Raw genomic sequence first — 24246 nt, forward strand, 5'->3', positions numbered from 1 at the left:
TGTTACCCAAGCATATGTGTGTATAACCCAGATTTTGAAGTGTGCTGGCCCCTTGGTTAGGTTGTAATCTGTTTTTAAAAGAGAAAACGAGTGAAAACACAGTAGAGGGAGAGAGGTCATCTTCCTTATTTAGCTACGTCTTGGCCAGCAGTGGAGGAACTGGCACAGAGCCTGGGAAATGAGAAGGCACGCTGAAATATTCAGACGATGTGAACCCGCACACTTAAAATATCCGAGCAAATAAATCATGCTCTTACCCGCACACAGGGAGGTGAGTTGCTTTGGGGCAAGTGGGCGTAGGCAGACACACTCTTCCTCTATGAATTTGCCCTCTTTGTGATACTTTTTGTCTTTGTTTGGAGAAACCCAAACCTGTTACACGTAATTTCAGTTAACCGGTGCTTTCATCTTTCAGTGTGAAGTGCATGAAGAACCTGATGTAATTCACTAAATATCCAGCACGTGGCGCTGCCGTGTTCTCCCATAGCGACTTGACAGGTCAGCCGCAGGAGTAGAGACAACATCCTGATGAGAGAACAAAACATAAGCAGCCTGAAGCCAGACGGATAATTATATGGAACTCAGCTGGCTGCAGGTACAATATTGCTTTATTAAAAATATCCGGTTTGCAGAGGCGGGAGAGATTACACACAGCAGCAGTGATTAAATCAGGTGCATGTACTTATGACACTGAATGCTGTGTGTGTGTATGCATGAGAGATTCATATAAATGCACACATGAAAGGTCATAAATTATACCTCTGACCCTGAAGCATGTGTTTATTGTGTGTTCGAAACTAGCCAAACTAATTATACAACAATTAAGTATTGGTATGGAAACCTTGATCAGGATTTTATTTTATTAAATCTAGTCAAATACTGTCTGCTTGTATAAACAGTACTGTGCAAAAGTCTTGAGCCACCCTTTGTTTCTGCACGTTTTGCTAAGAAGAAGGAAAGTGGGTACAGTGATATAATGAAAACTAAGACCTGTTGCCACTGACTTTCAGTACAGTTCTTGTGTAATCTGGAATACCTCAGCCTTTCTCCCTGTTTCCCTTCCTTGACGGTGGCTTTCTGATGGCCACCTTTCCACTGAGGCCATTTTGGCTTCAGTGAACAGTAGATGGATCAACTGATGGTCCAGTTCATCGCTCGGGCCCTGTACCAGATACCAGCTTCCTCAAGGGCACACTGCACGGCATGCTGTGATATATAAGTTTTTAGCTAATAGCTCTCTGGGAACTGCCTTGTTAGTGCAGTTCGGACTGCCTCAAGGCTTTCACACAATAATGTATAATAATGTTAGAAAATCTATCTAAACATCCTGTCTATCAAATTAGGACTCAAACTACTTTTTAGAACTACTTTATAAACCCTGTCTGTGTGGCAGTTGGTTAAGACGGGCATCCAGCATCCATGTTTGGATTAAGACATTTTTCTAGCCCACGTAGGTGCTGTGCTTCATCCCAGTGCCCTGGATGTCTGTACTGACACTCCAACTTGCTGAGCTGAAAAAGAGTTGTCTCAACTGTGGCTGTGTTTACATGACACAGAGGATGGTGGGCGTGTTAGTAGGATGCCGTGGAAGAGACATCTGGTCAGAAAAAGGAAGGGGTAAGAAATCCTTATTTGGTGACAGAAATCAAGTCTGGGTACAGTCAAAAAGCCAAACTGCTCTTACTGTACCCAGACTTGATCAGGTTTCTTCAGCGTGTTTTTGCACCAGGTTTGTCCTCGTAAGTGTGGAGAAGGTTAATGAAACATTTATTTCTTTTTTCTTTTCTTTTTTTAGCATCATGGGAGCTAATTTTTATGAAGTAATCAAGACCTGCACATCTCAGCCTGTAAATCAGATAAACTCTAAATTACCTCATATTTGGTAAACACATTTTAACTCCTGGCCCACATACAGCAAATGTGATCTCAAGTGGGCTGGACCAGGAAAAATAACTATAATAACCTGAACAGATGATGACCAACCAAAGATACCTTTAAAAAGCGCAATTTCAATAATAATTAATTATTTAATTTTTAGTAACATTGCTAGAGCGCACCCCCTTTGTTCTCTGGGAGGCCTATCCACGACCGATAGTCATGTGTCATGATGTGTGTGTTTGGGATCATTGGCATGCTAAAAATAAAGGTTTCCACATGGTATTGCAGTGGTTCATGTTGCTCCAAGGTCTCCAACACCACTGGATGAAATACAGGCCCTAACCATGACACCCTGTTTTACAGACGGCTGTAGGCACTCACTGTTGTACTTCTCTCCTGACCTCAGTTTGATGATGATTTGAACCAAAATTCTCAAATGTGGACTTAACACTCCATCCGACCTGTTGCCACTAATTTTCAATCCAGTTCTTGTGTAATTAGGTGTACTTCAACCTTTTTCTTCCTCTTTCCCTTCCTTAAGAAGGCTCACCTTTGCACTGAGACCATTTCTTATTAGGCTTCGGTGAACAGCAAATTGAATGCACCTCTCAGCTCCCGTGTCACATATTTACTGTATTTTTTCCCCTGTGTTTTTTAAGCACACAACTTCCAGACACTATGCTGTACATAGCTTTTGTTTTTCAGGCGTTGCACTTCTTTTTTCCTCTAATTGTCCAGTTTTCTGGGTTTTTTTTTTTTGAAGGACACACTACACAGCATGGGGAGTTACATCCAGTTTTCAGCTGCTCTTTGGGAATCACAACAAAAATACAATTTTATGTCAGACTGTTTTATCTTTGGCATTTTTTGTAGATTCAACAAAAAAATGGGGTCTAACTGTTTTTGCAACAGACTTTTACTAATAAAGTGCCTAAAGGTACAACTTAAAATGAGATCTTTGCAAAACTGTCTGTTGTAAGTAGACACAGCATTGGTTCTTCCCTTGGGTTTGGTGCCTGTTTTATGCCTGAATGATTCATAGTTCAATGGTAAATGGTTTAACAATCAAACATAAAGATGAAAATGGTAAGGTACAAGGCTGGAGTGAGAATAAGCGGGAAAGCAACTAATGTCTAAAGAAAAACTTTGAAAGATCTCCAGAAAGTCTGGAGAACTATTGCTCAATACCCGCAGTTCTTGAGCAACTGGTCTTAAAAATGACAAGATAGTCTGAGGGCAAAATACAAAGTAATACAGGGTTGCTCAAGACTTTTGCACATTACTGCAGTTTCTGGATGAAACAGACTTTCAACAATCAAGTTTATACTGGAGCAAAATGTCAAACAGGTCACGGTCTGCAACCAGCAGACACGTTCAAAAATACGAGTCAAATGAAAGTCCATCCACAAATGATTTATTTACATAAAAATGTAAAGCATAAATGCTGCTTTATGGTTTCCAGATGAAAAACAGAGACTGCAGCTATTAACCCAGCTTGAATGCAGGTGAGACTCCTTGAGCAATATGCTAAATATGAAACACCTTTAAGTTAGAGGGTGAATAACCAAGAAGTCTTTATGTTAGGTTAGTAGGAAGCAGTTAATAAATGTGCAAGAAATCATTGTAGTTAATGACTGAGGCATATATTGATTCAACAAAGCACGCACCATACAGTTACAAGTTTCCCATATTTGGACTAAAATGACTTTTAATTGCAAGACTTTTGTATCATTTGCCTCAAACTGCTTAATACCGATGCAGCAAAGCCACAAAAATAAGCCACAATCATAAATTATGCAAGTGGTCATTTGACACCAAAGATTCATGCAGAAAAAAAATACTGTTCTACAATTTAAAAAAAAAAAAAAGCATTACAACTATTTAATGTTCCCCCTTAAACACACTAAAGAAACAAAAAAAAAGGATTGTGACAAAATCGTTTCCGATTTAGATCTATGAAAAGAAACTCCAGCACCACACATACAAAAACACATGTGGGAGAACATCAGTCCATTGTAAGGCATAAGATATCATCACCATTACAGACATCATTATCATCATCATCATTATCATTACCTCTATGTTCACACACTAACACTGTACAACATGTGCACATTTAAAACATAAAAATATTGGTGTTCTCAACTAAAATACAGAAATCTTCCTAAAAGGCATTTGTCTAAAATAACTAATATCATTAAAAAAACTCAAAGTGATATATCAGCATTACAAAGTATGGGGTAAAAATCACATGAATGAATGAATTTGTATTATTACGAGTCCACTTTTCAGCTTCATATGTCATAAGAAATGATTTGCGTGCCTGTATTTAAAACACTTTTACTGTTTTTTCAGCAGCAAACAAATTCCACTGTTAAAATATGATAAAGTGCTGTTGGTGAGATTTGCTATTGTTTAAACTATAATCAGTAGTCACAACCACTTCATTAGGTACACTTTGCTAGTAATGGGTTGGATCCACTTTTGCCTTCAGAACTGCCTTAATTGTTCGTGGCACAAATGCAACAAGTTGCTGGAAACATTTCTCAGAGATTTTGGTCCATGTTGACATGATAGCATCACACGGTTGCTGCGGATTTGTTGGCTGAATCTCCTGTTCCATCACATCCCAAAGGCATTCTATCGGATTGAGATCCGATGACTGTGGAGGTCATTTGAACTCACTGTCATGTTCAAAAATCGATGACCTCGGCTTTGTGAGTTATCCTGATGGAAGTAGCCATCAGAAGATGGGTACACTGTGGCCACTGTGGAGGCTGTGGTGTTTAAACAATGCTCAGTTGGTACTCAGGGGCTCAGCAGCCTAAATCTTTGAAAAAAGGCAGGATGGATTCATGCTTTCATGTTGTTTATGCTAAATTCTGACCCTACCATCTGCATTTTGCAGCTGAAATTGAGACTCATCAGACAAGGCAACATCTTTCCAATCTCCTAATGTCCAATTTTGATGAGCCAGTGTGAACTCTAGTTTCCGTTTCTTGTTTATAGCAGACAGGAGTGGCACTCAGTGGTCTTCTGCTGCTGTGGCCCATGTGCTTTAAGGTGTAGTGCATTCAGAGATGGTTATTTGAGTTACTGTTGCCTTCCTATCACTTTGGCCATTGAAATCTGGTCATTCTCCTCTGACCTCTGGCATGAACAAGGCATTTGCTTCCAGATAAACTGCTGCTCACTAGATATTTTCTCTTTTTCAGACCATTAATAACCACATCACATTCAAAGTGACTTAAATCACCTTTCTTCCCCATTATGATGTTTGGTTTGATCTTCAGTGGGTCATCTTGATCACGTCTGCATGCCTAAATGGACAGACTTGCTGCCATGTGAGGTATACCTAATGAAATGGCCAGTGAGTGATTAAGCTTTACGGTGTAACACTGCGGCTGTTTATTTGCTATTGTAAGGTCGTTTTATCATTTCTATCGTAATCTCTATAAGCAGTCTATTATTGTAAAACACATCCTGAAGCAACACTGACCTTGCACCACTCAGTTAAGTGATTGTTGTTGCAGTCAATACTTTTAACAGCTACACTGGAGACAAATGTCGGGCTGATTCATCGCTTTAAGAGTCTTTATTGTGGTGGCCCGCTCCCAGCTAAACCCTACCACTGCTCTCAGTCACACATCCATGAGAAACCAAACTTCACATCCACAAGAATCAGGTCTAAGCATAAAATAGCTGATGGTGATTTAAACGTAAGCATTTGCAGTCCCTTAAGTCCTGGCTCTTGCCAAAGAAAAAACAGCACTCTATTATAACTTAAAAAATGTACAATAGCCGGTCATTAATGTTCTTCCCCGAAGGTATCTGCATTTAAAGTCTTAGTAGTCAGGGAAAAAAATAGTGTATAAATGAACCTGATTTTATTTACTGATTGACTGATTTATTACAATGCAGCTGAGCTAAGCACTTATTTCCTGCCAACGCACTTAATAATTTTGATCTATTACACTGTTTTTCATTGCCATTTACTTTATTTTTATAGCCTTTTTGACTTGTTATACTCTTGGGTATTTTTTAAGGGAAATAGGGCAATGATGTGGTGCATGAGAAAGCTGATGGGGTATCATGGGAAAGGCTTTGTTTGGCTCAACAATTCCACTGCAACTTACAGAGTGATGCACATTTCTCCCCACTTACACAGCTGAACCACATTCTTCAGTCTCCCTCTTGAATATTGCACACTATCCATCACACAAACGCGCCACTTACGTTTGGCTGCATGTGACACGAAACAGTGAATTAATCAGCTTTAAATGTTTCTGATCTGATTAATGTTTCAAAAAGGGAGCTCAGAGTTTCTAATGGGAGGAGCTGGCGCTTCCACCAACTCTCATCAACAAACAAACAATAGCTGTTCGAACATGGGCCTGTAACTTTATCTTCATCATAATGTGACAGACAGAGTGTCTTCCAGAGTGATTAATAGTGGGAGCTGATATTTTGAGACTGTTAATTAGATACAGTGCAGGAATAATGTGCTATATCCCTTTGGCACTGATTTACACATTTAAGAGGTATGAAAACTCAAATCAAATATTCATCAGGAAGAATGAGTCATTTTTAACTCATTTTTTCTCAGGTTATTTTAGGCTCACGCGCATCATGTGACCAGCAAAAAAACATATTAGCTTTATTAGCAAGGATAAGATAATCGCCTGGTTGCAGATTTTCTATCCATTGTCATGAGTTTTTACTCAGAGTTGAGTGAATATTGCGTAGCATGGTGTTGTATTTAAACCATGACATGCTCCACAGGAAGACATGTGCGTTTCACAGCCCGGGCTCATGTGCTGTGACTATCAGATGTTGAGTTTTGGGATTGTTTTGTATGAAGCTCGATGGACATACAGTGCTGTGGCTGTTACTGTATATCCTGACATTACATGGAGAAGACTGGCGATTTAATATTATAACAAAACTGTAAGGGAAAGGCCACAATACACTAGAAGCTAAGGCTAAAGGTAGTCTCTGAAACAACATTTAAAACGTGATAAAAAGTCCTGTGGCAGCTCAATCAAGCAGCTCACAAATTGTCCTTTATCCATATTTGGCAATTAAATCAAAGAAAAATGAAAAAAAAAAATCCAACACCACTTTTATAATTACTCAACAAAGTCAACACATATAGTTTTTATTTATTATTATTATCATTATTATCCCTTATATTTCTTGTGGCTGTAAATGCTAAGTATAATTTTTGGGAAACGTAAATGTGACCAATCAGCAGCCAGCGATTAAAGATTTCCATGAAGAGCAGCCTCTCGCTTCACTGTTCATTAATGAATCCATTCACCACGTCTCCGCCTCTACGCGGTGTCAGCTCAAGGTCATTACTAATGAAAAAGTCACCTTTGGGGAGGTCAAGAGGTCAAGCTGTCCGTGCGACCCATCAGCTAGCATGAGAGCGGCTTCCCTCACACATCCTGAGGAACGCCCTGGTCTCTGCAGCCTGAGGAGGAGGGAACACAAGGCTCTCCATCATTTGGTGTCCCTGCTATCATTTTTTTTTTTTTAAATTTAAATGCCTGCATGCAATTACAAATCATTCATTTTGAACTGTTGACAGTAATCATGATTTTACTCTTCATTTCATTCAATTTGGCAAAACTGAAAGCGAAACTTGGCAGGAGCCTGGTGGGGACTACCACGAGGCATGAGGGGCAAAACTAGGCTGCTTTGAATCCTGTTGTTGTTGTTTGAGATACTTTTGCACAGCTGTTTCTGCATCTTTTTGCCATCACAGGTGGAGGTGAGCTGAACATGCTGGGCTTGGAGATAATAAAGCGCAAATAAGAGTCACTAGAAACGAGAACAGAGCTTTGGCAACAAGATGATGGCATGTGCCTATACGGCACAAGCAGGTTTAATAGAGTTAAAGCAAATATACTGTGTTTATGCAGCACATTACTTCCAAACAGACTTATCACAGAGGTTGGCAAGGTGCATAGTGTAGTTTGCAGTGTTTTAGGTATGCTGCACATTTAACCCAGAACTATAAACCAAGCATTATCTCTGCAGGGAGGGAGGAAAGTAATGCTAATTTCCCCCATAGGAAAAAGCTCCAAATCTCCCCCAAAACCTACAGGAGGATGCCATGGGGGAAGATGTTGAAATACTGTCAGCAGCAGCAGCAGTGATGGCAGCAGCTTAACTCCTGGAAGAGTCTATGTATGTCCATACCCCCTGCATTAGAATAAGCACTGGCAGATTAGGTGCAGTAGTGTGATTACGTGGTGTGTTGGATATATGTTAAAGTGGGAGGAGGGAGTCATGTGAGTGGAGCAGCAGACTTGGGTTTGTCTGACAGAACAAGCATGCAGACTTTGTTTAATGTTGTTATCCATGACAAATAACTCAGAATCCACCAGCCGGCTGGAGTGTGCTTGTTCTCCATGTGTCTAACATAACTTCATGCCACAGTCCAAAGACATGCATGTAAGCTTAAATGGTGTTTCTAAATGGGTAGGCATGGTTATCCAGGGATTTTCCTGGTCCTTTCAGCCCTCCTCACCCTGAAGATGGACAAGCAGTTAAGAAAATGGATGGTTAACTCTGGGAATGAGAACTGAGCATTCTTGTGGAGCTCTTATTTAACCACACACACCAAGGGTAAGCTCAGCTCAGTTAGTAAAGCTGTCACTAACCTTTTAGTCATATTACATGGTGCAATACCATAGTTTTGAATCATGTATGTTGGATTAAACATGACTTTTCTGTTAAGAGGGGGAGATGGATGGATGTGTATGAACATTTACTGAGCTTAGCAGACCAGGCTCCATGACAGCTCAGTCCACTGATGAGCAGGACGGTGTCACACAAATAGAAAACAGCGAGCTGCCAAACTCTTGCTGCCAAGATCGTGAGAACGTTCCGATTTGTGTTGAAGTCCTTTAAGGGTAACTGTTTGTTTCTGGCTTACAATAACTGTGTTAAATTTAGAAAAAAAAGCTCGCTGTTTGCTATTTCTTTGACTTGCTTCTACATCCTCCGCAGTTTTATTAACTCAGTGGGGGACTGTTGGTTGTAAAAGAAGGGAAAAAAGAGACCTACCATCGGAAACTTTCGTGAAGGAGCAGCGTAGAGGGGGAGAAAAGAGACAAGAGACGGTTAGTGAGAACACGTTTCACTGTTTTTCACTGTGTGAAGCTGACAGCACTGATGTAGTTCAAAGAAAAACAGTTCAGTATGAACTATGAAACCCTTTTGAGCTACAAATAAACGCAGCAGTTTTGGGGGTAACATAAACATCCTCACTGTTGAAACAAAATGAGTTTTTATCTTAGTTTAAAAGTTATTGTTTAACAGAATAATCAGTTATTTATCATCTCATATTTATTAAATATTATAATCAGTATTTTTTTGTACATTGTCAGCAACCATCACTCCTGTGTTCCAGAGGGTCGTGCTGGTGGGGACTTTATAGTCCTTTATAACTCCTTATTATAACCAAATGTGCAGAAATGTGCAGCAGAAGACCACATCGGCTGTCACTTCTGTCAGGTAAGAACAGAAAACTGAGATTATGGTTCACACTGGTTCGCCAAAATTGGACAATGGAAGATTTGAAAAACGTTGCCCGGTGTGATGAGTTTCAGTTTCAGATGGTTGGGTCAGAATTGTGCATGAAATTTCTCAGATCTCAATACCATAAATCTGCATCAACTGTGTGATGCTATCATTTCAACATGGACCAAACTCTCCGAGTTATGTTTCCAGCCTGTTGTTGAATCTGCCACGAAGAATTAAAACATTTCTGAAGGCAGAGCGAGATGTAGCTGGTCAGCGTTTGTTAGCAGTCGTTATCTGGAGCAGCTTTCATCTGTTGGGACGAGCAACAGTTTTCTGCTGTGCTAGTATCTTACAAGAAAACAAAAAAACTGCTTTTCAGTTTTAACCTTGGTCTTTAACACGAAAAAGTTGTTTTCGAGAGCACTCTGAGCCCGTGAAACACTGGAGCAGTGGTGGCTGACAATGATCATCTGTATGCTTAAGTTGATATTCCAGTAATAACCATAAAATCATTTGTCACTTGCAACATTTCAAATTAATTTAAAGACAATTTAAAGTTTGTCTGTTTTTTTTAAACTTATTTTTCTTTAAAAGCAAGGACATTTGGAATTGACCTCAAACGTCTGAGTGGCAGGGTACATTACATGATCAAATGAACACATTTACAGTAACACAACCCTCATCCACTGGATCGATGGGATGAGAGATGGAGACCGGAACCAGTGAAAACCAAAAACTGAAGAAGAAACTGAGGCGGCGAGGAAGACTGGGGAGCGGGCAGCGAGTGGGAGGAATTATGTGAGAGTGAGCAGGAAGGAGAGGAAGCAAGGATATGAGAAGATCAAACAGGAACAATCACTGGATGGAGAAAAAAGGCAGATGGAAGGCTATCAGTGGGAGGGAGATAACACCACGATCATTAGATAGATGGGAAAAAAAGAAGAGGGCGGCAGCCATGTTTGTGGAGCTGGAGTTATGAAGAGAGAGAAAACACTGATCATATACAGCACAGGCTCATTAGAGGGAGAGAGGGAGGAAGCTCACACACAGACCACATTTTCAGAGGCATAGAGGAAGAAAGCTGAATTAGCCCATATGAGCATAAACTCTCAAACCTGCTGCGTATTGTGGTAATGAATAACTGAATAACAACTGATCTTCTAAATAAACAGCCGGCATTATTTCAGTCCGACTGGGAAACAGTCATCTTATGCAAACCCGAATATTCAACATGCTACCAGAGAATGATTTTTACAGCAACAGTTGCAGAAGATGTGTGCCCAGAGGCCTGAAAAACAGCGGGGAGCAGTGAACAAAAACACACCGGGGGGGCCGCTCACTCCCACACACACACAATTACTGTACCTCGCGCACAGCAAACACGCACATTCTCGCAGGCGTGTGCGAATCAAGACACTCTGGTGGCGCAGGCAGGCAGCAATTAGGTTACCTCACATAAGGACACTTACAGGGCTGTGGATAATTCAAAGGCTGCACTGAGACAATGGTGACTCTAGTGCGTGTGTGTGTGTGTGTGTGTGTGTGTGTGTGTGTGTGTGTGTGTGTGTGTGTGTGTGTGTGTGTGTGTGCACTTGTTCATGCATCAGTGCCTAAGGAGAGGCTGAGTTCCTGACAGAGAGGGTGGTGAAATTACCCAACCTTTTCATGTCTGTTCTCTGCATCTTTCTTTCTTTCATGTTTCTGCACGATTAATGTAAAATCCTTTGAACAACTTTGTAATCCAGAGCCACTGATTGCATCCCTTTGCAACACAGGCCTTGAAGGATAATGCTGCTATTATCCTGCTTTATTTTTTGTTTTGTTTGTTTTTTTCACCAATAAAACCACCGAAAAGACCCAAACCAGCAACAAATCTCCAACACCGAGCGCCCTGGTTTCCAGCTGATCATACAATTCTTTAAAAATGGGTTGTAATTATGTTGTTTCATTTTTCGGCTCTGCCACGTCTGGAGGATGCAATATTTAGCTTTGATATTTTCTAAGTGAAATAAAATAAGCTCTGTTTTAACAGCAGCAGGTCAGGGAGCGCAGATTTGTGTAACTGAAGATAATTTACTGGAGGGCATTTAGTGCAAACAGAGTCATTTTTGGAGAACATGGGAGGGCTTTGGTTGCCGTCAGTGATGGCTGGTTTGGGCCAGACCGGTGAAACTCCCCTTTCTGTCAGTGTAAATAAGTTTAACTACACATTTAACCCATGAAATAACTTGATATAAGGAAAAGAAGTGCAATTTCAACATTATGTTTGGGTTTTTTCGACATGATAAAGAAATGTTTCTGTATTAAATGAAAGAAATCTGTGCTTAAATGGTAAGAAAAAATATGTAAGATTACAGAAAAAAGTTCCAGTAGCTCATTGCCCAGATTGTCCTGTAATTTTGAACAGTTTCTGTTAATCCACAGATTATCCACAGAAAAAACACTTATGAAGATACAGTTAAACAGCTCAAAATTTATGCTGTCTTTCATATTTTTATTTGAACCATTCAGCGGGCCAGATTGGACTCTTTACTGGGCCAATTCTGGTCCCCGAACCTTATGTTTTGCTTGCTGAAACTAACTTTAAAAGTGCATGTGACACAGGTGGACAAAAGAAAGCAAAGGGGAAGATAAACACAGACACTAGTAGCTGCTACTGACTTGCCAGGATGACCATGTCCATTCCCCAGAAGATGCTCATGATCCATCCGACCATGATAACAGCTGTGAGGATCTGGATCAGGGCTGCTGCTACGTTGAGCCAGAATACACAGCAAACACCTCGCTCTGAGATCAGCTCACTGCGAGCGCCGCACAGCACTGTGAACGCTGAGATGAAGGTGCCTGTGGGAAAAACACCACAAGTCATACTGTTACCAAAAACAATCCAAGGAGTTATTGTTTTAACAGTTCTGATGTACTTTGCTATCAAATATCTCTGTGATGTTTATAGTCCAGCATGATGAAAACCTTTGAGGAGTTTTCCATTCTGGTTAATCTCCGGATGAAATGAACCAGAAAGGTTTTTTTTATTGTTTCAAATAGAAACATCACACAGGTAATTTGCACTTACACAACTTAGTGCTTTGAGACAAATGCTAATATATTGAATACAATAAGCCTTCAACAAAATCGTGGAGTAATTTGTAGACAGCTATTCAGGGCATGAGTACACTTCAGGGACCTTAAATGTACATGAATGTGCAAAAGTCTTGAGTCACCCCTCATTTTTTAACCTTTTGGTTCCAAAGAGCCAGAATTTTTTGTTACTTTTTAAGCGGTCTCGAGCAATAGTTCTCCAGACTTTCTGAAGGTCTTTCAAAGATTTTCTTTGGACATTGGCTGCTTTTCCGCTCATTTTCAGGAAAGTCCTGAACAATCTATTCTAGAATGCCAAAACATGACACAATTGGACAGATATAAAATAGTTAATTCTGTACCAACAAGCTGTTTCCCAAAGAATCAGAAATTTTCTCAGTGGAAGGGTAGCTCTCAAGAAGCTAACCTAAAGAAGGAAAACTGGAAGTATCAGTCATGGACCAGAATCTGGACCTCAACATTAGTGAAGCAGTGTGTGATCATCCAGGAAAAGAGCTTTGAATTTCCTTCAAGAAGCCTGGAGAACTATTCCTGAAGACTTCTTAAAGAAATTACAAGAAAGCTTGTCTAAGAGACTTCAGGTTGTGTTAAAGCTCATTAGATCTATACAAACGAGGGGTGATACAAGACTTTTGCGCGGTACTGTATTTACAAAATGTTATGGTAATCCATCAAAGAATTACAGTCTGCTACAGTAGTGAACCAGAACAACTCTCTTTATCAGTCTGAAACACACAGTCATGGTCATGGACAGTAAATGCTGCATTTCCTCTCAGCACTGCGTCTGTACTTAATCCCTGAAGAGAGATAAGAAAGATTTTCTGTGACTGCAGCTGTCAGTCATGACATTACACCCCATTGTACTGCATCAGGTCCAATACGAACAAAAGAAGAAACTTATAAGCCTTGAACTTAAATCAGTGTCATAAGAAACATTTAAAATGTGAGAAATTATCTTTTTTTTTAGTTTTAGGACCCATGTCCCATCCCCATTAAGAAAGTAAAATCACCCTATACAATGATTTTGTGAAGCCAGTTTGTACAACAATAGGCGTTGTTTTAATATTTATTCAAACTTTCAGAAATGAAAATTGCTAGATTACTGTTAAAAATAACAAAAGAAATTAGACTCACTGCTACTGTGTGCAGAAGGATTGAGCTTAAATGTGCAGTCACCCCCTCAGAGGCCCATTCTGAGCTAAGAAAAACCAGCACTTCATTTTATGCATTCAGTTTCGTTTTTTTATTATTATTATTGGAGCAGTTGAGAGCTGCCCAATTTCTAAATTGTCAGAAGCAGTAATAGTCTTAATAGAATGGGGTAAAAGCAGTAAAACACTTCTCAATACAGCTTTATTCACTTGTTTACTCTCAGTACTTCATCAGATCTCTGTATACAGTAAAGATGTGCATGGAAATTACAGCAGCTGGATAAAGTGATACAACCAGTCACACCTGGAGAGCAAAATATTTCTCTCTGCCACAGAGAAATAACTGAAGCTAGACTGCAGAAGCTGTTCTACATGTTTTGTTTTGGGTTTTTTTTTCTGTGTCTAAGAGTGAGTCAGTACTTAAGGTTTTCCTGGTGGCAAGTACCTGGCCATGGCAGCAATATGTCTATGCCCTGGAGAAAAAGCATATACACTGACTGTTTGTAATAGAGCTGAAACAGGATTATCTCAATGTTCAACTCTTATCTGTCTGAATTAAGTCCAGCTGCACTCCTTATCCTGCTATCTGAAAGCCTGGAGACCATCCCCTGTACAGTAAATGCTCTGTGTGAAACTGTATGCACGAGTTTGAGCATCCACGTATACAACTCTGGAAACCTTCTGGGTCCAGTTTTCAATGAGTGCAAAAAAACTAAAATCAAAAAACAAACCTAACAGAAGACAAATTCCATTCTTGTGACATTTACAGAATAAAAATGATCAGATTCAATCTTTATGCAGACTTAATGGATTCGAGAGCCACAGTGTTCAAAGGCGTGATTGCCCTCAGTGTACCGTCATCTTTTAAACCATGAGCCTAAACCTAAAATCCTTTGACCGTACTTAAAGATGCTGCAGATGTCATATTTGAATTAGGTCATATTTATTCACAAATTCTTGTTGAGCTTAAAATAGCTTTTATGTGTCTGAATGTGTGATAGTGTAGTATTTTCTCAAAGTCACAACATCAAAGAACCTTTTTAAAACCTACAAAAGCCTAAATTGTTCAGACAATCAGCTGACGCTCGGGCTTGCTCTCCGCAGGCTTTTTGTAAATACTAAATACTGTGAATATTGAATGCGACATAAGAAATGCCTGGTGGGCGTTGTGTGCATCATGGGCTTGGCCCTTCCTTTCTGCCAGCTCCATTTCTTGTCACATTGGTGAAATTCAAATAACACAGCAAGCAGAACAGGTGGGGGGAGGGAGGAGCAGGCTCTGCCAGGCTGCCGGCTGTGTGTGTTTTTTTTCTAAGTAGAAAGGAAAGGCCAGCTCATGTATAAGTTAGTTTCTCGCTTTTTTCTCTGTTTCATTTTCTTTTTTCTCTCTCTCTCTCTCTGCTTCAAAATTTCCATCCAGTATCAGTCTCTTTCATTAACTATGCGTTTGGAGACAGTTGTGCCGTAGTGAATCTTTCAACAGAAGCACTGCGATATTATGAGTCCAGATTGTCCCAGGACATCTGATGAATCTGAGTGACATAAAATGTAATATTTACTCTCACAAGGCTTATACTCGACTGTCATTGAAAAGTAAGATAAGTAAGTATATACATTGGTGGAAAGGAAGAGATGAACCCCCATCTTTTCTTTGCTCATTCCAAAGCCTCGAGCAGAAAGAGCAACAGCGGGCTAAAATGAGAGTCCACCCAGGACCGACGTGGTCTGATCAGGCGCAGACATTTTCAGGTCACAGAGGCCACACCCACCAGCAGATGCTCTGGCTGCCTTAGGAGCTGCCCACCTCCAGACATGAGCTGTGATTGACAGCCAGCTGGTAGCTGAATGGTTACGCATCACTTCCATCAGAGTTTTGGCATGCACAGAAGGATTTCTATGGTCTGTTTACTTTTACTTTTTCTGTATGACTTCCAACTTCAGCAGTCTCTGTCAGGTACTGTTCACATGTGGCGTTTTCACTGAAGTGCTGGAATAAACTGGATGCATTATTAGGTCGATCTTACTAGTACATATATGTATGTATGTGCGTGTATGTTTGCAGGTGTATGTATAACTTGTACATATCTTTCTAACTTTTACATATCTTTCTTGTGTAAATGTAAATTTGTCTGTTATTGTGTAAATACTTACGCTATTGTGTGCTTCACACACATGGAGAGATGCCAAACTGCCTTTCACTGTTCTTGTAACAGTGACAATAAAAAGCTATTCTATTCTATTCTATTCTATTCTACTAGTTTGGAGCCTCTTTTACCTTCAGAACCCCCCAATTCTTCAATTCTTAGGTAGGCTGTGGCGTTTTGACAGGCTGTCAGTCTGTCACAGGGCTAACCTACCATCACAGCACAAATCAAGGCTCATCAGACCAAGCAGCCTTCTATTGTTCAATTGTAGCCTCAGTTTCCTGTTCTTTTCTGACAGGAGTAGTGTGGTCTTCTGCTGCAGTAGCCATCCGTTTCCTGGTTAGACATGTTGTGCATTCAGATGTGCTCTTCTGCATACCTTGGTTGTAACAAGAGTTACTGAGTTACTGTTTACTTCCTAGCTTGAAGCAGCCTCCTCCTCTGACCTCTGGCATCAATAAGGCATTTTTGAGTCATTGCTCACCTCCCAACAGAGTAGTACTGCTCACTGGATAATTTTTCTTTTTCAGACCATTTTCTGTAAACTCTAGAGAACTCTAGCAGTTTCTTAAATACTCAGCCGATCTAGCACCAACAAACATGCTCACTTTGAACTTTAGCAGGTTGTCTTGGTCATGTGATTGGCTGATTAAATATTTGTCTTAACAAGCAGTTGAACAGGTGTTCCCAATGAAGTTTTTTGTTGTCTGTTCTAATATAATTCATCAAATAGCAATGCAACTAAATATTAGATCCGTTTTTGAAAAAAACAAAACAATTTGGAGTATTTGTTTGGCTCAACACACCAAAACCTACAAGTTCCTTCTTGGAAATGAAGAAATATTTGAATCTGAGAAAGCAGAGGTGATGAAGGATAACTGAATGTAAAACCAAAACAGTCAACTGAAAGATAGTAAAATGATATGAGAGCGGCAGAGTTGGGCGCTTCGAATTTCGAATCGTGTGTCACTTTGTCAAATAAAACAACATTGATTAACAAAGTTCAAGTCAAATTATTCAGCCAAATTATTATTTTGGCATTAATGATCACTTGCCAAGTGAATATTACCATGAATCTGTCTAATAAGATGATTTTGCAGAGGGAAAAAATGATATAACTTTAAATATATTTCCAAAAGTATTATATGTTGGATTAATTCTTAGATCATATTAAAACCATCAAAACAGTAAATTGATCAGTGGAGAGCATTTTAGTCAGCATGTAATCAAAGAGCACAAAGCTAACTATAACGAAAATACTTCACTAAATAATTCCAGCTGGGTAAAACCTGAACAAATATATGTGCTTAACAATATACTTTGCTTAACAATATACGTTGAGCTGATGCAATAATAAAGTCAGAATAAATCTTTCAGTTCTCTGCTAGAGAAATCTAACAATCCTCTAGGTGTGAAAAGCTCTTGGCTTCTTTGTATGTCGCATGTGGGGTATTGTGAGTACGTACATGCGTGTTTGTGTCTATGTGTGTGAGTAGATATTACCCAGACTAATTACTATAATTACACAGAGAACTCTACAAAGCACCCACTGGTAGTGTGGGAGGTTAATGATGGAGTGTAAGAGTGTCAAGACAGCAAGAGAAGCAGACATAAAGGGAGAGAGAAAACAGGAAGGAAGAGAAAGGACCAGAAAACAAAGGAGGATGTGAACTGTAAAGCTGTATTGGTTAGATGAAATGGTATTTGCATACCAACTCAAAGTAACCAGTAATCAGGTGCATCACCTAAGTATCGAGGTGCTCCACCTTTAAGGCCAGTCCACCTTAAGGCTGACAGGTGGAAAGGGAAAAGCTCCCCCTTTATATAGATGTGAAACTCCTCCTTCCATTGACCTGTAGTTTGGAAGTCTTAGATAAAGTAATCGGGGGTTGCCACTGTTTATCTGTGAGTATAAGCTATGAGTTTACTGTTTACCTCAGCTGGTGTCCGTATTTCTTTACTCTGAAGGAGGTTGTAAAACTTTGTTAAAGGAGTTTGATACAAGTCAATGACTCACATCACAGTGATATTGAGGTGACCTGCTGAGGATATACTGAACCTCTCTGTCAGTAAGTGTTACAAGTTTTGCCACTGTTAGCTACTGTTAGCCTCTGTTTGCTGCTCGTATCCTCTTTTACCTGCTGTTAGCCTCTGTTAGGTGCTCTTAGGCTCTTTTATCTCTTGTTAGCCTCCATTAGCTGCTCATAGCCTGTTTTACCTGTTGTTAGGCCCTGTTAGGTGCTCATTGCCTCTGTTTGCTGCTCTTATACTCTTTTACCTGTTGTTAGCCTCTGTTAATTGTTATTAGCTTATGTTAGCTGCTCTTAGTCTCTTTTTTCTGTTGTTAGCCTCCGTTAGCTGCTCTTATCTTCTTTTACCTGCAGTTCTCTAAAGTAGATAAAACATTGCTAGACCTGAAGAGGTAGAAAACTATCATTCAGTGTAATTAAACTGTTTATCAGAGAGCAAGTGTGCTTTTTATGACACTCAAGCTTAACATTAGCTCTTGTAATGTTAGTTTATGGGTGGATAGAAAGAAAACATATAAAAAAAAACATGTTTTTTTTTTCTTTCTTCACACTTGCGATGCAGCTTTTTCAATTCATGTGCGGGAGGAGAAAAATAGTAGACCAGTCTACAACTGTTCAGGAGTAGCAATAAGATCTAAAAACTAAAAGAAAGATTGTATGTGTATCCTCATTAGGATCAGGTGTAGCCCATTGTTGTCTGTTAATTATGGGGCAGGTACTCTTCAGATCTTTTACAAAGTAACGAGGAAGTAATGTAACGCAGGTAACAAGCAGTGGGTTTAATTGATTAATTCTAAGTTTGTGAGAATGTGTCAGTTTGTTGGAAGATGTAATTAGACACGAATCAATGTATATTTCTGAGTACAATATTCTTTTTTTCTGTCAAATAACCTCAAACATTGGTGAACTAGGCTGACTTAATCCCTAACTAAAACTACCATTTATTTATTTATTTTGTAAATAAGAGCAGTTGTGCACTGAACACACTGTTATGTCACCCACGTGTTAGACCAGTGACAGCTGATTCAGTTTGTGCACTGACTTTTAGATACCACACGATTTTTAAAATAGTTGCTGCTGATTGGGTAACACTTCTGACAAAACCACCAAAGGAAAAACAAACATACCTCATGGACAGTTGCACAGTGTTTCAGTGAAATGTTTTTCAGCCTGTAGCCATTTGCAAAGCATTTTTAGGCTGAACTTGCCCCTGACTTTTAAGGAGTATCACCTCACTGGACATATTGCTTTTGTTACTCAGCGCACCTTTGCCAGTGTTGCTTTTAAACTCAAAAGTCACATAGTTATAACAAAACTATGGATAACACTCCCTCCCTGGGAGAGTAGCTAGCCACCTACTACTAAAGAACTTCAAGCAGCTTTACATATTGTTGTGTTTGCAGCCAGTAAAGCGTTAGCAAAACAGCATGTCTTTGGCTGAATTGGCTTGCCCTGTGAAGACATATTTAACATGAAACTAAGTTAAATATCCAGGTCAGCCTGTGCTTTGTCGCCCTGCTCTCTTCCTTGTCATACATCGTCTGAATTTGTTGGAGGATGACACATTCTGTCTTAGCAAATATAAAGTCCTCAGTTTAGAGAAAGCTAATGACAACAAGCAGCGTTCTCGGCTCTGGTGAGGAGAGAGCGTGTAGCTCTCAGTTAGTCCCTCTCCAATTGAATGACCCAAGCTGGCAAGCTAACAACATCTAGTATCCAAATTAGACCAAGAATGAACGCCAACCTGAGTGAAACAGCGATTATTAACATGTACCAGTTTTTTAAAAAAAACATTCATCACAAACTCCATTTCTTTTGTCTTCATCATTTCCTGCAAATATGATGCAATATTCTGTTTCTGTTGGTTTTACATGTCAGATTCAATGTATTTCGCCCGTACGTAACCTGACAGAATTTAGTTTGAGTGACCACTGAATACAGAATAAAGAATGAGGAAAAGCTGCCAGATGCCTGCCAAAAAATGCTAATCGAGGGTTGTTGTTTTTTTCTAGTATCAGAAAATGTAATGCAGTTGCAGAATTGGGACCCATACACTACTGGATTATGTTTTAAATTAGTATTTTTAATGAAAATGTGTGCACTATGAGCATTAATCATGCAAATTGCTTTTGCCCAGTGCTGTAGACAAGTGAGACTGAGTGGAGTAAGAGAGGAACACTGCTAATTTTAGTGCAAGTAAACACATAAAAATTCAGACACGAGATATCAACAGAACTCAGTAACGACACACTGCAGTGTCTCTAATATTACATGCAGTCAATCTCACAGGAACACACACACAGAGGACTAAGTCATATATTCACTTAAGTGTTTTAAAGCTTCACACTTTCCTCTCCTCTTATGGCAAATATCGTAATGCAACCAGTGAGCCGCAGTTTCTTCCACAGTAAGTGTGCGTAATTATTTACAGCTCTTGTATCAGTTTACACTGAAGCTGCTAACAGCTTGTGTGGTACTCGCCTGTAGTTTTAACTCAGTCTTTGTTACATTGCTGGGATAATAGAAGATTCTTGTTCTTAACATGTCAGCAGGCAGAGGCGGGGTTAATGCAAAGTTTAATTACGTAGGCTTATGAGACAGAGGCTGTTTAAATCCTGAAAGTCGGCACAGAGGTGTAGTCGTTGATGTTAGAGGCTGAGGAAACACGTCTGGATAGATTTGAGCCTACTAGTCAATATCCACATGATATATGAACTACCTACTATACATGAAATGGTTTGACTTTGACACCACCGTCACACAGCTCCAAGTTTTTACACTTAATCTATTTGTAACATGTTAAATAATCAGCTTAAGAAGTACTATTAGACATATTTTGTCACATTTGAAAAACTGAAGGCAGGCCGGCTGCTTTATCTCAATGCTTTAGACTCAAGTGTGCCCCAACAATCAGACACAAAGGAGAATCTTTTGTCTTTGAACAAACCTGGAGCCGATCTTTAGGTTTTTGTAGTATTTTTTTCCCCTGCTTTCACTTTAATAGTGCCAGAGATGTCATACCAATAATAGTTACTACTGTGCCAGGTGCTGTTTCACCTGTTATCTTGACCTCTTGTACCTTTGCATGAATGTCCGGGGGGGGGGGGCTCAGCTTTGGCTCTTGTCCAAATTCAATTACACGTTTCTAAATTTTATTTTATCGGCAGGTTGAATAGATCGAGACGCTCTTTTCAGTCCCAGTCAGTTAGAGCCAAACTACACGCACACACACACTGCCATGCATGCATTGTGTTCATTTTAGTCAGGGTTGTCATGGCAACTAGCCGCAGCTATTCAATGAAATGTCAACGCATTCAGGCAAACTGACACACATGCACGCACACACACACTGTAAACACACGCTCTTCGATGAAGTGCTGCTTTCCGCACATATTAGGGATCAATTTTGTGCTCCTGTCAAGAAAAGGGAAAACAGGTCAGCGGGGGTTTGCTGACCCTGTTGTAATGTTTGTGGCAGTCTCGAGGAGTCAACAATTCAACACTTAGAGAAAGGTGGCAGCAAACAGACTCCTGAATGTGAGTCGAAAGGGAGGAAAATAGGAATAAATGTGAGAAAATAGTTGGGATTTGAAGACTATTTTTAGATGGAAGTATAACAAATAAACATGGCGAGAGTAGGGAGGAGTATGAATCCCATGAGATATGCCCACTAGATCAGAGGGGGAGGAAATGTGGGGAGGGGGAAGCCTCTCCCTTGGTTATTTGGTGAATTGAGCTCAGGTATGTTCCTTATAACTGGTGTTTTCTGCATGTCACCAAATCTTTTCCTCATAGTGACTTTCACTTTATTGCTTTCTACATATTCTACTTTTCCTTGAAATCAGCTCCATGGTGTCATTCTTTATGCTCTGCTGCGTTTGAATCAAACCACTGAACTGATGAGTAAACAGCTGTGTGTGAATGCCGGGGTGCGGATGCGTGTGACTAAATCTGTGTCTTTCAAAGCATAATGTAGCAGTATTAATTTGTTGACAGCAGATAAAGTAAGCCGCTCATTATATCTGTGTTTGTGTGTGCGCGTGTATCAGTCTGGCGGTGGTGGTGGGCTTTGTTATGTAGTGGCGATGAGCGTATCTGTGTGTCATTAGCTACCAGATGTTACATAATGTGACAAAGTGGAGGAATTAGATGGAGAAGGCAGAACAGAAGGCAGAAACACCCTTCCATTAGCTAATGAGCTGCAAACCGGGTCGATGTCTGCTTAGAAATACACACACAGCGAGACCACCGGCTTCATCACACACCTGAGAATGTGTGGGTGAATTGTGCACACTTTAAAGTGAGTCAGACTTAGCTCTGCTGCTTTGTTGTCATTTAAATTCACATTTTAGGGGTGTTTTGTTTTGTTTTTTTTGCTGCAGATTCAACTAAATGTGAAATGCCTATAAATGTATAAAATACACTTTTTAAAGTTTCAATTTGGATAAATCTACAAGCATTTGGCTGCCTATATTGCCAGCTCCAGGAGCTTAATTCAGCTCTTGCATACACTTTTTTAGTAAAGAAAAAAAATACATTTCTAAATAAAATGATAAAAGAAAATTGAGAAAAATGCAATGTGTGTGCATTTTACAAATATGATGATTAGATGTGGATTTGTGCATCATCTGATTCCCAGTCACATGAGCTTTGTATGAAAATGACACATGTTGAGTGTGTCCTCAGTGATGATGTGTCTACCTGCTGTGATGATGTAGCTGCATGTACAGAAATGATGGCATTTTCTTTGTACCCAGAATGACCTGCAGTGACACCACACAGACTTTGTGCATTAACACCTGGCAGACTGAGCCCGTGTGCTTCTTACTGTAACACAATGTGTGAGTGGGGTCTCATTCTTAACACTTTTCTCACACATTTATAAAAGAACCCAGGAAAATACAAGGAGGGAGACAATTTTTTTTCACTCCTCTGAGTTTTCTGATCTAATTCATATAGTATTTCTTCTTCTCTTTTTTTTCTTTTTTTTTTGCCTTTACATTTGTACACCTCGTCTTGTGAGTTTGCTGACTGTTTGCACCTGAGCCCCAAACCAAACCAAAAACCAGGTGAAATTAGAGGGAATTAGAAAAGAAAAGAAGAAGAAAGTGTGATTTTTATCTTACCAAGTCCAGGTATGAAGGTATTCAGAAAGAGACAGATGACCGCCAAAGGGAAAGGCATTGTGGGAATTGCAGCTCTCAGGGGGCCTTTCTTCTCCCTGACCTCCACCACCACTCCTCCACCTGCTGTAGGGCCCCCGGACATGGCTTTAGCCCCCAGATTATCATCTGTTTTGACACGCCCCTGCTCCGTTCCGCCGTCTTTCTGTGCCATCTCTCTTTTCTCTTTAGATTAAAAGCAGCTTCAGGTGAGCAGGTGAGATTTGTTTCCCCTGGATTATGATTTAGATGAGGGCAAAAATAAATGTGAAAAATAGTTGTATCCACAGAGGATTAGCTAAATATTCATCAGTTCATGTCATCAGCTGGCTCTCCACTCACAGTTATGACACATTCACTGGCAAATAAACAGGAGCATCAACAAGCTAGAAATGTGAATTTGTGGCAAAAACGGTTAAACTGTTTATAGAAAAGCAATGCATATTTAATTTTATTTGAGATGAGATATATTTTTAAAGTCAGCTTAACAAATGTTCACACATATCCACGTCTCAGGAGAGCAATTGTCTTTAGGAACATATGTGGGAGATGCACAGATTCGTCTGAAAAAGTCACTTTAAATCAGGGAAAAAAGTCTCAAACAAAGCAGAAGTTTCAAAATCCTGTAACTGTGAGTCCTTAAAAAGCACTGTGTCCACCATCAGCAGTCAGTGACATCGTCTGTTTGTTTCCATACATGTCCAGCATGTCCTTAAGGAAGCCTCCTTAAAATACTTTTAACATCTTCAGTAAAATCCTCAAACTATGTGCTGCAATTTCTTATTCTTTTTCTTTCTTTCTTTTTCTTTCTTTCTTCAGTAAAATCCAGCTAATCCTACACACCTCTCCGAGACAGAGAGCAGACAGCGCACACACCGACCCCCGTTTTTCTACTACGTCTCTCTCTCCCTCTCCCTGTTTTCTCTCCCTCTGCCCCCCTCCATTTAAAGGAACAGTGCCATCATTTGCTGCCTCTGAATGAAGCCGATCCATAAAGCTAATGCAAAAATTACTCACTGTTGCTTAAATTAGCATGCATGATGACCCTAAAGAAGACCTTTGCACGATTTTCCTGCAGCGTAATTCCAATCCAACTGATTACAGCCCAGTGCTTTTTGTTTACATTTATTTAATGTGTTCACACATCTCCACGAGCGCTTTTTCTGAGCGTGAGATAATGGTTGAGAGAAGAGACACATTTACAAATGTCCCCAGTCTGTAATATAGATAATTACAACTGATGGAT

General features: G+C 39.8%; 1 protein-coding gene across 2 annotated transcripts; it reads right to left on the reverse strand.

Annotated features, from left to right (window-relative positions):
• Nucleotides 1-3278: 3278 nt before the first annotated feature.
• stum (stum, mechanosensory transduction mediator homolog) lies at nt 3279-23874 on the reverse strand. Of its 2 annotated transcripts, XM_031755048.2 has the most exons (4): nt 22965-23874; nt 12076-12258; nt 8956-8964; nt 3279-7354 (listed from the first exon to the last, which is right to left on the reverse strand). In XM_031755048.2, exons 1-4 carry the CDS (start codon nt 23173-23175, stop codon nt 7320-7322), a joined length of 438 nt encoding a protein of 145 aa, XP_031610908.1. In that variant the 5' UTR covers nt 23176-23874; the 3' UTR covers nt 3279-7319. The 2 variants fall into 2 exon arrangements, with proteins under 2 accessions (XP_031610908.1, XP_039455453.1); XM_039599519.1 differs by lacking the exon at nt 8956-8964.
• Nucleotides 23875-24246: the final 372 nt, after the last annotated feature.

Source organism: Oreochromis aureus, linkage group 15 (assembly GCF_013358895.1).
Source record: "Oreochromis aureus strain Israel breed Guangdong linkage group 15, ZZ_aureus, whole genome shotgun sequence".
Lineage (NCBI taxonomy): Eukaryota > Metazoa > Chordata > Actinopteri > Cichliformes > Cichlidae > Oreochromis > Oreochromis aureus.